Here is a 16,236-nt window from a genome sequence, read left to right as displayed (position 1 = left end):
CTGTTCAGATATGGTTAAATCAATAATCTCTCAAATTTCAGGTTCAAAGTTATTCTTGGTTTTTAGCCAGGAGCTCTCAGGAATTTGGCTACCTTATTTTGAGAGCCCTCCCTGAACCCCAGCTCTTCTAGAGAAAGAAGGAGAAATAATCTTGGCCTCCGGCCTTTTCTCCCTCTCTTGCCATTTTCTTGTATGCAACTTGTGCAGTGAGACACAATGGAACTTTCTTCCCATTTTACCTATCTTGTCTGTTATTGCAAGCCCAGTCACTGCACCTCAGTCAACCTTTCTGGTTAATGCTTCATCTTTCTCCATTTCTGTATTAGGCCCAATCCTATCCCTGGCTGCTACACAGCATTACTGCGGTGCTCAAACAGCGCCAGGATAAGGGAACTTTGTTTCCTTTATCCCCTGTAGAACCCCAGCAGCCCTGATGGGTCTACTCAGAGCTATGCCAGCTATTAGCTGGCACAGAACCAAGAAGACCTGTGTTGGGCTTTAAGGTCTTGGAGGAGGGAAAGGAGTAGGCAGCAGCCTCTGCCCTCATACCTGCCCCCCTCCTGGGCCTGAACCACCTCCCAGGCTACCTTTCCCTGCCCAGCTTCACCCCTCCCCACCTTTCCCCACCTTCCCCCAGCCTCTTGCTGGCATGGAGGCCCAGCATTAACTGGTGATGGCCTCATCGCTAGCAGCTCCTGGCCACCGGCAGTGCATGGGTCACCAGCACTGCCCTGGTATAGGATCAGGATGTCCAACTCCTTCATTCTGTTAAGCACAGGAACTTTCTTTCTCTTTCCTAAAAACAAGTCCTTACTAGTCAGAAAAATAGCACTGTCGTGTAAGATAATTGTCCCACCAATTAGTTTCCTCTCATACTGGGATTTTGGCATTATATTTACCAGCATCTACACTTTCTATTTTCCCCTCCTATTATTGTAATTATCCCTCAATAAATTGTACTTGAAGTTACTTCTACCTCTGGTCTCCTTTTCAGTCTTTTGAATGCCAACCTGCCTTCCTTTGGGTTCATCTATGAGCAAAGAGTCAAAAGTCTCTAGAACATGCAAGTGCCCTTTCGTGTGTCACTGAGAACATGTGGTAGCAGAGGACTTCATGCATTGTACTGGAGCTTCACTGTTCAGAACATGTCTAAACATTTTTTTACAATTTGGGATTTAAAAGATTAATTTGTGCAAAATAAATGGCATGCAGCACATGCCCTTTTGGCACAGCAATGTCAGTGCTGGCAAGCTGGTTAGGATTTGGACCTAAGATGCATAGAACCTAGTGCTGTGCAGTCAGTGGAAAGCTATTTTGTTTGGGCCCAGTTTGCCACTGCCTCTCATGTTTGAGTCCTGTGCTTTTTCACTGAAAACAGTTTCCATGAGACAAAGTCAAAACAATTTTAAAAAATTCAAAGTGGATTTAAAAACGATGAAAAACAACGTAAAAAAGAGAAAAAATTAAAAGCCACATGGGATACTACTATATGCAACTTTATGCAGCACCTTTCATTCATTCTGTTCAATATACGACTGAAAACAACTGAAATCGATTATGTGTAATGGAGCATAAGTGTGAGTTATGATGAATGTTGAGCTCACTACAAAGACCAAAATAAATATTCAAGAAAAGCAGCAATTGCTCCCTGCTCCCTAATTTAGGGAAGTCATTTTTCAATCATTTTGTAAGCACGACTCCTCTCTGAAATCAATTAGTGGTTCTACATAAAAATCCATAGCATTGTATGGCGCCTGAAGAAAAGAACAGTGAGCCTTCTGATGGTAAAATATTATGTTTAAATATGTTCTGCAGGCATTTACTTAAGGTTTGTATCCCAGTGGGGAGAAAAATCCAGCAAGAGAATAAAATCAGACAAAACTCCAAGGGACTGAGGGCACAGAGCTTCTGATGAATGCAGTCAGCGAACACTTATAAAATTGGAAAGATGCCGAAATATAAGAGTTCTACTTGTGAGATGGGAAAACTCAATGCAAGTCTTGAAAAACAACCATAATAAAACAGAACTTGAAGAGATAAAAAAATGAATAAAATGCTTACAAAATATGGATGATTATGAAATTCTCCTCATTCAGGCTTTTGTATTCTGGAGCTCTGATTTACCCAGAGCACAATCCCAATGTACCTCATTGCCAGTGCAGCAGCTGCTCCACTGGCCAAGGGTGCAGCAAATGTGCCATACAGCATTGGCAGATCAAGCGGCATTGGCAGAGAGGCCTGTGCCACCCTGCCATCGCTGCATCCACAACAACGGCAACAGCAAAAAGTCATGCAAAATTGCTGAGTCAGCACTTAACCAACCCACAAACTAACACATACACCAGATTAATAATTAAATACACCTGGATGTATTAACAGCCACCGGGTAGATGGGACTTGTTAGCCTGGGAAGGCAGCTCATCTGAGAGAAGGAAATCTCTGATCCCAAACCCCTACTGCCTTGTGGCTACATCCAGTTATGGAAAAGGCTTCAGGAGTCAACCTCGAGGCAAAATCCGGAGCCGGAGTCCCTGAGGCAGTTCATGGCTGAACGCAGTCACGTTCTGGCAACTCCTGCGACGCCGCTGGAACCAACCGTATTGGCTTCTGCCTTTCCATTGGACCATTTCAGCGACGTGGAGAGGGGGGATTTGCTGCATGGGTAACAGTCTATCCTCCATATCTACTTTACCCAGGCTTTGCGCACTGGAGAGGACACTCTGTTCCAGAACCACCATTCAGAGCGCGATACCATAGTCTTCTGAGACTGAAGGATGCCAACAAGACACCTGGATGACCTCTTACTCTTTTCCGCTTAGTACCTGTGGTCTTCTTAAAGGGAAAGGCAACTTACCCAACTCCATGACAGTGAGGGTTTGCAATCACTAACCCCCTCCCCCCGGCAGGATGAGTTCTTTAAGTGTGCTTCCAAGCCAGAGTTTAAAGATGCTTGCATCTTTTGCATCCTGAACCTTCTATTCATTTATTTCTCTCTCTGTAAACTGCTTTGTAAAACTAATTTGTTGAAAAGCAGTAAATAAATATTATTCATATATAATATAGCTGCTTGCCCGCCCTTCCTTCTAGTCGTGCCTAATACTCTACTCAACTGAGCAGCAGTGAAGAATAAGGAGGGGGGCTTTCCCCCTCCCCATAGCCAATGCAATTTTCTTCTTGTTTTGCCTAGGAATAATCCATCCAATACTCTGATAATGAAAAGGAGTCCATGAAAAAAAGAGGAAATGGTATGATGATGTCAGAAAGAATGCCTGAGAAAATCTGGAACAGGGACAGGATGAGGGGTGTCACTTGTGTTGCTGGCAAGAAGGAACTGGACAGTTAAGGACCCTGTAGACTGATGGACTTTGGGACAGACAGATGCCATCTAGCTACAGTGTCCTTATATTTTATATATCAATTTGAACTTACCAACCAAGCCTTCAGCTAAGAACTCTGCTGAAATGATTATTTGGTTCACTTGTTACACCGCAATTATAAATATTGTAATCTTCTGTGCTATTCTGTATGTCTAAGACCAGTTGGCATTGATGGGGCTTAGGTGTGCACTACTGCACAGAAGACTGAAATCTAACAGCTCAATTCTTTTTTGAAAGCAAGATTGACTTCTCAATGCGTTTTATTCTTCTGCACAAGCAAAGGGAAGGGACCATCAAAATCCAAAGATTGGAGGAAGAAGTTTTAAAAGTCAAGAGTGAAAAATTAAACAGCAAATTAGAATGGTCTCCATGTTGGCAACAATGTGATGTCATGTATTTTGAAACTCATTATGTCATTGTCATTCTGAGTATATTACCATATTGAATGATATCCTGAACTTGACATATTAATTGTTATGTATTATTAACACTTCACATTTCCAGTCCCAAAACTTTGAACAGTTAAATAAGTAGTCAAGAGCAAATTGGAAATTTACATTCAGGCACGTGAGGAATGTATGTTTGATTTATCCAAACGGCTGCATAAAATAACAACATTACGTATTCAGCATGTTGCAATCTGTCTTTGAATAAAAAAGATGCTGAACGTGCTCTAACGGCAGTAGTGTTATTCACACTGGATTTGGAATGTACATCTGCAGAGATTTACACAAAAGCAACATATTGCTGTTGCTTGGATAGGTCTATACTGGGGTTCTCAAACTTCTTGTGAGTAAAACTCCCAAGGTAAGTTTGTGCAGGGGTGGGAAAAAGGCTGTGACACAATCCACAGGATCGTAATGCTGCAGGGGCAAGGGTTTTTTTTGTTTTTGTGTGTTTTTTTTTTTTTTTTGAAAACCTAACTTACCTGTTACCAGGGTCCAGGGAGGGTGTGGGAGACCCACAGAGCCCTCTGCAAGGCTCTCTGCAACTTGTAGAAAGTGAAAAAAGCTATCGTGACTCAATTCGTGTTTCATGATTGCAACCTGGAAATGGGTCGTGTTCACTATTTTCACTTTCTACAAGCTGCAGGGAGCACTGTAGACGGCTCCCCAGGGCTCCCTGCACCCCCTAGGACTCCAGCAGCAGGTAAATTAGATTTTTTAAAAGCTCCCTGCCTCCACAGTGTCATGATCCTAGGAACTGCGTCACTGCCTTCCCCTTTCCCCACCCTTTACAGGGTCAGAGGCTGCGGTCTCCGCAGTATATGTTGGAACTATATGGTATCAATTTGGTATCTATTATGAATTCATTGAAAGGGAGACCTTATAGGTCATTTAGCCAAAATATTACCACAGACAATAACTATAGGTTAGTCATATAGTCAACTGGTATTTAAAAAAAAAAAAGCGAGACAACTCATACTTTCAGGAGCTATCTAAACTCATTACCATTTCTCCCTTTCAAGTACGGTCCTTTCAAACGTTTCCTTTGAAGAACTCTTCTGGTTTGAAGGTAGAGGTTATATAAATTATGCCTTTTATTTGCTGACAGATAGTTAGCACTTGTCAAAGATGTTACTTTATGTTATTGTTTTTCTTGATAGCCTAACAGGATAACTGTACTTTGATTTCAAGATTCCACTCTTTCAGGTTTAAAGACTACTGTGAAAAATATTACTTCTGAATTTTAAACATACATTAACTCTCTTTGATGGATGAAGATCTCTCACTGTCCTGAATTAACACTGGCCCAAAGGCAGTGGCCAAGATGGGCTGTACCCCAAAATTTGCATGTTCTAACCTAACTGGATGCTGGGAAACCGCAAGGAAGGATTAAAGGTGTGGAAGAAGAGGAAGGGTGTGGAAGAGGAGAAAGGATCTTGGGGTCCACGGCTGCCACTGAGATAATCCCCTCTTGCCCCTAGCCTGGCCCACTCTCCACTCTGAACTTTCCCTAAACCATCCCTGCCATCAACCTACCAGCTCCAGAGGAGAGTATATGACCTGCCACTGCTCACACGGGGCTTCTGTGCTCCTGTGAGATCAGTAGTAAGCAGCAGAATGACCAAGTAGCAGTGGGGCCAGTGACTGTGAGATCCACCAGCATAAAGCCAGCATAGGATTGGGCTGTTAGGTTATAATCCTTTGCACACCTACGGGGGTGAAAGCCCCATCAACATAACAGGATTTACTTCAGAGTAAATATGCGAGGAATTATGAAATCATACAGTTGTCTTTTTCAGTTCCTGACCCCACTGTTTGTCTTCTGTGTCAGCTTCTTGAATTTGGAACACCAACTTCCCATAAGGACTTTCATTATCGCTTCTGTGATTCTACACTGAAGTACTAAAACTCTGTGTACTGTTGTTTTCAGGTTTCATGGCTCTCTTAGGTTACTGCATCATTGTATTTTATGACAGTTCACATCAGTGTAACAGAAGGCAATGCAATGATACTCTTGTTTAATATGACAGAACATTAGAAGAAGAGAGAATTCATGTTTCCCTATCATTACATTTGGGGGACAATTTAAACAAAAGTTCATCAGCCATTTTGTATTACAGCAAGTGTGTAGATAACTAAACAGCAGCTCATTTCGGAGACTAGTGAGTTGAAAATATTTGGGCAAGATGCTTTACATGATCTACTCTCTCTACTGACAAGTAACTTTTAAAACAAGTGCTATACCTCTATATAGCTATAACTAATCTTTAGTTTTGTCACTGGCATAGCTAGAGGGGGGTGGAGCACTAAGTTTTGAAGGGAGCCTCCCCGCAGCATGCAAGCGGCCTCTTCCCCTCCTCTTGGGAGCCATTCACCTCCGTTTTGGCCCCTCCCCACCCAAATGGCTCCAAAGGGGAGGGGAGGAGCCGCTTGCATGCTGCGGTGAGGCTAAACGGAGGCGAATGGTTCCCAAGGGGAGGGGGAAGGTCCTGTTGCACTCCGTGGTGAGGCTCCCTGCAAAACTTGTGCCCTGCCCCCTCTAGCTACGCCAGTGAGTTTTGTTGTATGTAATCTTCCATTTGTGATCTCAACACGTGTCAATGTAGGACCAATTTCTGAAAAATACCCTGAAGAGACTGAAGGACAACTGCATTTATTAAAACCTTAACTTTTAAAATATTGGTTCTACTATTTTTAGGCCTATCAATAGGAGCATCTGAAGTACTGCAAAACATTAGATACTGAAAACCCATCATAACAGAGCATGTTCTAACCACATCTCTCCCCTTTCTGACATTCAGGGTTTCCACCCCACCTATCAGAAGTCTACTATCATACCCTGCAGTATATACAGCTAGCCAGGATATATCAAGTTCCTTGTTTTTCATTTTTGACCTTTGACTTCCCTATTGGCTGATTTTGAGAGATCTATGTACAGGCATGCCCCCTTACCTATGGGAGTTCTGTTCCCGAACCCCCCACGGATATCTGAAACCATGGATATGGGCAAATGCCCATCTCTGCGGTCTAGGGGCTGCCCCCCGGAGGTGAGGGGAGCCCCTCACCTCTGGAGGGGAGTCTGAGCTCAACAGAGACTGAGGACATCCGTCCCCAGCCTCTACCAGGCTCAGACTGAGTCGTATAGCTCAAATAATGCAACTTCTGGTTTCATGGAGAAACCGACATTAATGCCTTATAAGGCATTGGAAGACCTGGGGAACTCTTCCAGCTCCCCTTGCCTCCAGAGGGGTCGCACACAGGGGTGCAAGTGCTGGGGGGCCAGACCCGATCCATGGATAACTGAATTTGCGAATACGGGATCCACTGATATGCCCCCCCATAGTTTGAAAGCTACAATTTGTCCCAAACCTGCAATTCCCATTCTCCTGCTAGTCTTCCAGGACATGTCTTCAAAGAAATATCAAAGCTATTTCAAATGTCTCTGACAGAAAGCGAACGTGGGAGTCTGCTCATGCAGAATCAAGCACTGTTTGGACATGCTAGTTAATCACTCACATTGTTTCACTTGCAAAAAAGGAAACACGGGTCTTTAAACCCTGGCTGCCAGTCTAAAAGACACAGAATATGAAAATTGCACCACAAGAAAACAGTTATTTTCTTGAGAAAAAGGGGTTATTATGTCTGCCTTCATCCAACAAGGTTTGTCCAGATTGGCTCCTTGATCCTGGTTTGGTTCTGTAACAAACAACTGGAATGCACAATATTCTAGAAAAGACGTTCATTTTTCCTAGGACATCCCTGTGTTAAACACAGATGCCACACATGCAGATTGCACAGATCCAGGCTGATCCTGTCAGCCCTTTGAGTATGAGAACTGGAGGTGCTAGAATAGTGCTCATTCCTTCTCTCTTCCATTGATGCCATCTGTATAAGCCATAGGCATCTTAGTATATCCTCCTGCAATACAGTTTGTCAGGAAGGGGTTATGTAACAACAAACAGAAGCATCTCTGATGGCTTCACTATTTTAATCTCCATGACTTTGGGGGTCAGTCCACCTCTCAATTTTCTACACAGCTTTCAGAATAATGCCATTGTACAGTTATGCAGAATAAATAATTTAAAAAAATAACCAGATAGAAATATCTTATTTAAATTGAACTTACAATGCAGCTCTATCCTTATGAAGTCTTTAATTCCCAGATTCTCTAAAAATGCACCAGATGAAGCTGTCGTCTTAAAGAAAAATGACACATCTGCACTAAGTTCGCCATGAAAAGTGGGGAAATGAAGATATGAGGCTTCAGTGTTGAAGGATGCTGCATTCCAAAACTCTCCTAATGAGAGAGAGAGAGAGAGAGAGAGAGAGAGAGAGAGAACACGTTGTCACATCTGTTGTATTTAAAAACAACACACAATACAATAATTATTAAAAAATATGACTATTATTAAAAAATATGACAATGCTCTCTATACCTCAAAAGAACAAAAAAATATAAGATCAACCCTGCTGGATCAGGCCAAAGGCCAATCTAGTCCATTATCCTGTTTCTCAGAGTGGCCCATTGGCTGCCTCTGGGAAACCTGCAAGCAGTAGAGAAAGACATATTTCTCGCCCACCTTTGCTCCCCTGCAATTGATATCCAGAGGCATAACTTGGAAGTACTCATGAACTCACAACTAGTAGCTGCTGAGCCACTTAGAACTTCTCTTGTAGTCTTGTTGCACCAAAACTGCACAAAAGCCACAAACTGCACAAAAGCCAGAACTGCAATGTATACATGTGGATACTGTGCTGTGCATTGACGCACCCATGGATAACCTCCCCAGCCCATCCTAAGGACTACAATCAGTCCATTAGTCTGCTTTGCTGATAACACTCTGGCTGCAATCCTATACATGGGAGTAACTTCCATTGACCTTAGTGAGGCTTACTTCTGAGTAGACTTGCAAAGGAATATGCTGCAAGACTGCTTACCAATGGTACATGAAATATCAATTACTTTGTAGCTACTCTATTTGTAGATAGTGGCATCTTATTGAACACTGATCTTGCCTTATACTTTTTTAATAGAACTCAGGCACAAGGAGACTATGTTAGATATTATGCTGCAATTTAAATATACCTTGTTATTTCTGCTAAGTTCTTATAGTTGTATCTGTCAGTTTCATAAGCTCTGCTACTTTCTAAATCAAATTAGGCACTCAGTATCTTTCTGTGACGCCAAATACATTTTCTCCTCTAATTCTATGAGTTTCTGAAAGATGTGGTTTTCAGAATGAACTGATATCTAAATTAGTTGTTAAAAAGTTGTCAACACCAAGTATCAATTATGGTCAAGAACACTGTGCAATGTTTAACAAGAAGGCAGAGGAAGCAAATGGATCATGATATAATAAAAGAGAAAATACTGTACAAGGTGAAATAAAACCACACACACATACTTCTCTAAATTGTTTCTTGTCAGAAGTTTCTCTATATGTGCTCACTAATAGGTTGAATGGAAAATGGAACAAAAAAGCAAGGCAAGGCTGATGTGGTAGTTTACTATACATAATAAATGAAAGCATTAAGAAAGCAATGACCTGCAGGGTCTTTTCCGTATCTCAGACAATTATGCCATCAAGGATTCTCTCTGAAATACAATGCAAAGTATTGGAAAGGCAGTGTTTCTAACCTCTCTGTATCTGGAGTGCAAAGCTGCACTTGACACCTATACAAAACTCATGTCAACTGAGATACTTTACCTGCAGTCCTGAATACTATAAACCGTAGCTCAGAATGCACCATGTTTTACAGGAAGATGCCCCTCTCCAGGCTCTCTGTGTGTTCTTGGGATACATGTTCTCATTATTAAGTAACGGCTGATATTTGCTTGCTCCTGTATCCCTAGATAAGATGCTGCTGACCTGTCTGTCTAAAAAGCCTTAGAGATAAACCTTTCCATTGTACATCAATAGCTATTCACACCTGATAGATGTCTCAGGCTGGAGGCTGGCAATAATTTTTAAGGCAGCAGAAAGCCATAGAAGAAAGTAGACTGAATGGAACTGCACATTGCAGTTGCTACCCATTATTCAACAATATTCTCATGTCCTTCTACAAGCAGCCAGGCTGGTATCCAACACACAGAGAGATAAAGAAATTCTCCACTTAGCATGTATACTACAAGTGAGACCTAGAATAGCAGTGCGGACCAGTGTGAAGCCAGCTATTCCACTATTTTACCAGCTTTCCTCAGCTTTTCTAGAGTTCATGATAGTCAAAATGTGGTCTCTGCCACAAACCCAGTATGGAAACACAAAGATCCACATCTGTTACTTTCAAGTCCTAGGGGTCCTGAAAGAACAAGAAGGCTGGCAACCCCATTCATCCATGATGCTGTCAGAACTCGTTCCCAAACCGGCACAGTTCAGTAGTTTTTACTATAAAATTTCAATACTGAAGTTTCATGCTATATTGCAATTACAGCCAGTTAATTCCTACTGCCATGTTTGTTCATGATATTATCTTGTTTCTTATTTCCAAAAGCTATTCTAAAACTTTCCACTTGGCCACTGGGGGTGTACAGGCTCCAACAATGCCCTTGACTTCATGACACGGCAAAGAGCATCTGCAGGGGTGGAAAGGAGAATCACATTGGCTGCTTTTGCCCTGAATGCTTTTGTGTATTCAATGGAAAATTGGAACGGGGCTTGTATGTGTACAACTGCAAATGTGTAGGCTCTATTTATCGTCAAGTTTTCCCAGATATGTATCTGCATGAGCAAGGCAGGCTACATTCAGCCACAGATAGAGTTCCAAGGAAACTGTTGAGAAAATGTGAATCCTACTTTTGTCTGAAAAATATTGTACACTATCAGCCTTGATCTATTGCCTGCCTGTACCCTGATTATGCCAGTCAGAGCCCTTGATTGCACTGCACAAAGAAATGAAAATGTCCCTTATCCCTAGCAAAGCCTCCTGCTTGAGAAAAGCCTTAAACCAATCAAAGGGTCTCTACCTGAAACAAGCAATTATTTAGTTCTCCATTGAACAAGGCAACCACCTCATCCCCACCTAATGTCTTGGCCAACACCTAACCAAAGTACTCTTCTTATACTCCAGAGACCTGCACTCCAACCAAAATCTTTTTCTTCTGTCCTGGGAAAATAGTATTAGTGCTGTCCTAAGCTGAGCACTAGTCATTCAGGTCAGAAAGTCTTTTGTTTCCTTTTGTGTTAACAACTATTACTGGAGGCTTTAACTCCTCAAACCTTGCAATCAGATCCTGGAACCCATGGCACTCAGATCTATCTGTGGAGACCCCTTAGTGCAACCCTAACTCACCTTGCCACTTTTCCAATTCAGAAGCCCCTTAGAATCTACTAGAGTTCTCCAGAACTTTTGTTTGCAAACCCTACCCCAGCAGTTCCTACTCGGACATTTGGAATGAGCCAAGTCTTGGTGTTGGCAGGGGGTTTTCCCTGACAGCACCGCAGCAATTGTGGTACCATGGGGACCCAGGGGCTTTTTTCCTCACCTGGGGGGGAGTCATACTGGCCTCCAGGAGGGTCCAGGGGGCTCACAGCCCCCTCTGTGAGCCTTCCTGCAGCTCCACAGGGCTCTGATTGGAGCCCACTTCCAGTTTCTGATTGGAGCTCTGATCACCGTGAACAGAAGGAACTCTTAAGATACAACCCAATATTTCCTGATCCTTGTTTTAAACACCCAATGTATAAGACGGGAAGAGCCCCCTAAATCCAGCACTTATTTTCTTTTAAAGCATGTCGTATAAAGGATCTTATTTGACTTGATGAGATTACAGTTTCCAAAGGGGAAGGGATAATACTGTTAAAAGAAATTCTAATTTTCTACAAATACTAGTTCATCCATGTCTAATCAACTAAGAAATCACATGTGCTTTCATGATTTCAAAGGCTCAATAAAAATAAACAGTAATTAAACTCATTTTTAACAATTTGGAAATAAAATGAAAACAAAAAAAAAATACAAAGAAAAACATGAGTAAAAAGATATTGTTTTTGAACACTGTCCAATTCATTACAAAGAGTCTTTCGCTGCAACCACATATCTGTAACAAGTCATTAGAGAACTCCAGTGTCTGAATTGGTACATAAATTTGTTTCGTATTTGCAAGAGTGCTATTGTAAATACTGTTATGTGATTAATCATAAACTTTGTCTGTGCGAAACTTGAGTGGGGATAAAAATGATGGTGACAGTGAATCAATAGGATTGAACAGCACAGCTTCTAGCAGGAGATAATTTGTAGTCTGAATGTTGCAGCTAAATTGGCAAAATGTTATTGGCAGATCTTCTAGACAAAAGTTAAAACAAAGCAAAATGATAGACATGGCTTGGGACAAGGAAGTGCAAAGAAAGAAACTGGGAGAGTTAAGTTACATTTTCAAAGATCCTACCACTGCCTTCTGTGAGTAGGTAAGTTATAACGCTTTCCCACAGGGTGTTATTTCTTATTATAAAGAATGCCGCAAAGTTCAGCTTTAGGGCCCAATCCTATCCAACTTTACAGTGCAGGTGCAGCCGCAATGCAGCCCCAAGGTAAGGGAACAAATATTCCCTACCTTGAGGAGGCCTCTGTGACTGCCCCCCCCCCCCACAGGATGCAGCACACACCCCATTGGCACAGCTGCACCGGCAGTGGAAAACTGGATAGGATTGGGCCCTTAGTAAGGACCTGCTGTATAGTATGAGAAGCACCTATCATTTATGCGATACAGGTAGCATAAATTCAGACCCAATACAATTATGTGAGCAACAGTAAGTGGAAGTTAGGACTTTTCAAATGATTGAAATACCTCATTTCAATCCCAAATAATTTTAAAATCAATAATTAATAATTCATTAATAATTTTAAGCTGTTGATGCAGGGCTCTTGCAATCCTTCCAGAAATAAAGAAACTTCATAACTTTAAAAATGATGCTGTAATATATTCTGGGGTCTTTATCTTGGTGTTGTTTTTTTTAATGCTCTACTTTATCTTCTCTGCCTGATCTTTTGCTACTAATTTTTGAAACCAAATACTACATGAAATTCTGAGGTTCGTCATTCTTATAAACGTCATTATTCTATTTGCAGAATTATATTGACAATTTTGTAACGTTAGAATCTGATGCATGAAATGCGAGCCATCTGGCTGATCCCATAGTTGCTTGCAAAATGTTAAATATAGTTCCAGGATGAAATTGGTTTAAATTAGATTACCATGGCCTAACTGTGAATCTGTGCACCGAACTTCAAAAAACCTGTTGAAACCTGCCATCTCTAATAGAAATAGGCAGCCACAATGGGAAAATTGAGTTATTTTCTGAATGTCTTGAGACTTGACCAAGTCTCATAGAACTTTCCATTTCCAATATCTGAACAGAACTTACCATGAGAAAAAGTAGTAGTCCAAATAAGAGCCAGAGGATTGCTTTGATGAATCAGACTCAAGCCACATCTATTCCAAAATTGTCTCCAGAGATAATCAACACTCTTGAGAAAGGACACAAGCAGAATGGCAATAGCCACTCCTGGTTGTGCACCCCTTGCATTTTGTAACCAGTAGTATAATTGCTGTGAACATGAGATTCTGTTCAGCTATTATGTCTAATAGCTGTTGATAGACCTTTCTTCCGTGAAATTGTCTAACCATTCTAATCACCGTACCGAGCTGGCACTTTCATTGTGCTTGCCAGTATGACTCCAGTTTAGATTCTCAGAGCGTATGTGAAGCTAGGATTCTGCTGATGTCCATCGCTATGCTCTAACTTGCATTAAATTTCATCTGGAATTCTGTATGCAAGTCATCTAGGTTTAAGAGATTCTTTCAGAGTGCCTCATCGTTTCTTGGGATTTCATTAGAGTACTGAAGTATAATTTGCAATTTTTTGTTTCGTTCATTGTTCATTCCTGACAAATCCTATCAATACTGAGAATTTCTCCTTAGTAATTAAACTGGGCTTGCTGGGCAATCTTCCACTGCCATAAGATGCAAAATCTGAAACGTAATCACGGTTTCCAAAATTGTTGCTAAAGCTCTTATCTTGGATGAAAAAAAACTGCTCTTGTTGGTCGCATGACTATTCTAAAGCTTATTGTATCTCGGCACTGTATCTTTTTCAGGGACTTTCACACAGCAACAGCAGTACTTTGATGAGCTGTAGGATACTGAGGAGGGCCAATCATAGGCAGGCAGAAGCAGGTGGTGGATCAGATTGATTTGTTATAAAACGAGCCAATTGTGCCAGCATGGGAACTGTGACTGCTGTGAGGATTGACCTATGTAGAACAGAGGGAGCTGGTCTTTCTACTGATAGACTGCTTGATACCTTCTGTGTTTCCACCATTATCCTGATGGGCATTTCATTGGTCTCGGGAAAACATATTTGAAATGCAGTGTATAATAAGGAGCATATAATTCAAATAGACAATTATCACTTATAGTATATAAGTGTACTAAATACCTAAAGGTCATATCACTTATAGTATATGTGTGGTCCAACATTACTCAGAGATATGAGGAAAAATAAAAAAAACTCAGCAGAAGAAATCAGTAATCATGGTAAACACCCTCTGCCTCTGTTTACAATGTGACACTATGTCTGGGTTTAACTTCAGTCACATTTAAAGTCAATTAAAATGTTCTGCAGAACATGTGGCATCATCTTCCCAGCACCACCACAAGTATATATGTGAAGGATTATAATATCACTTTTGCTCAGGAGAAGGGTACTCTTCCTCTCTCTCTTTTACAAGGTGATTTGGGTGGTATTACCTGAGTTGGCCCACCTGCTGTGTGATTAGGGGTGTGTTTCCACACATCTTGGTCCCCTTCCTGCATCTGTTCCTGTTCTCTGAATAATGGGGGGACTGCTGAAATTCTCCCCTAGGAACAATCTAAATACAACTTTAAAGTAGTATTTATATGTATTTATTTTAGTTGGGTTGCATCTAAAGATACAGTTTGGAGGGACAACGTTTCCCCCACCAATTAAGGGAAGGGAGAAATTATATCAGGATGGAAACAAAATGATCACACCTAATTACGATAGGCAGATTGGCTTAGACATATCCAAACTGGTCCTTAATTTACTTACATGTATGGGAAATGCTGAAATGGAAAGCATTAAAAAATGTACATAACTGCAGTGCACAGACTATAGGGCATATCCTGATCAAATCAGCCCGGATGTAAAAGAACTGAAGGAGCTAAATACCTGAAGGTCAAGGCTGAATATCAAAGCCTTCTCTCCTTTTTAATAGAATATCTCATTTAAACCAGTTTTAGGATATGGTTATTTACAGAGCTCTTTCTCTTAAACAGGTCTTTTATTCCATAAGCAAATGGTAGCTTGGTTATTTGAGCCAAGAGATGATACAGGCTTGCCATTCCAAATCATTTAATGGAGGCTTTGGTAGTTGCATCTAACATGGAAGTAAACTTTTTTCTATTTGGCCTTCTGAACAGTGTCCTGGTGAACAATTATGTGAAGAAAGGTTTATGTGTGTAAAAAAGAATAAAGAATATGGTTCATGTGAGAATATATTCTTTTTAGTGGAGTAATATAATCTGGTCTTTGAGAATGGCAGCAGCAGATCTCTCTGGTGAGTAATCAAATCAAGACCATAATACCAACAATGCCCATGATTCTTTGTTTAACAGCGTTTCCTGGTTATGTACCTTTTATCCTTCCCTACTTTATTCTATTTGCATTGTTCAGCAGCCCCAAAATGAAGGGTGACAGAAATCTTATTATATTGTCTATAATCTGCAAGTGTGTTTTATGACACAGCTTTCTAGTACTCTCAGTTTAAAATAAAACAGAACTGAATACGTTTTCCTGCTCTACAAATTGAATTTTATTTAATCATATGCTGGCATTTTAAAATGCATTTAATATTTAAGCCCGCAGGAGGTCTGGTCTAGAGGAGCAGGAGGTCTGGTCTAGAGGGTTGAGCCTCCATTTGCCTGAAGATAACATCCGAAGGTCGCCAGTTCGAGGCCACGGGCACCGTGCGACCTTGAAGCAGCTGACAAGCTGAGCCGAATTATTCCATCTGCTCTGAGCGTGGGAGAAGGGAGGCCAGAATGTGCGGCCAGATCAAGAAAGAAACATCTGATTGTTGTGGTTTCTTGAAAGATAGAACCTTTCAAATTGTAAAAATCCCTAAGGGGATTTAAATTGCCTGCCCATGTAAACCGCCTTGAATAAAGTCCGAGGAGAAATCTGAGGACGTAGAAAGGCGGTATAGAAATACCTGTACTATTATTATTATTATTATTATTATTATTATTATTATTATTATTATTATTATTATTATTATTATTATTATTATTATTATTGTGTTCAACTATAAGTGAAAAGTATCTGCAAACTAAAAAAATCTACTAAACATGTCTATAATCATATTAATGAAAAGTGGTCACAGGGAAATATTTATAG

The 16,236-nt window shown here is 40.9% G+C and overlaps 1 protein-coding gene across 1 annotated transcript in view; it reads right to left on the bottom strand.

Annotated features, from left to right (window-relative positions):
* Positions 1-16,236, bottom strand: part of CNTNAP4 (contactin associated protein family member 4) — a 278,158-nt gene that overhangs the window by 28,899 nt on the left and 233,023 nt on the right. The window contains exon 16 of the mRNA XM_066613747.1: positions 7,950-8,120. Coding sequence (XP_066469844.1) covers positions 7,950-8,120 — 171 coding nt within the window. The remainder of the gene's footprint in view (positions 1-7,949; positions 8,121-16,236) is intronic.

This window comes from Tiliqua scincoides, chromosome 2 (genome assembly GCF_035046505.1).
Source record: "Tiliqua scincoides isolate rTilSci1 chromosome 2, rTilSci1.hap2, whole genome shotgun sequence".
NCBI classification, from domain to species: Eukaryota; Metazoa; Chordata; class Lepidosauria; order Squamata; family Scincidae; genus Tiliqua; species Tiliqua scincoides.
Note: the sequence above shows the minus strand (reverse complement) of the source record. Positions and strands in the feature narration are given on the sequence as shown.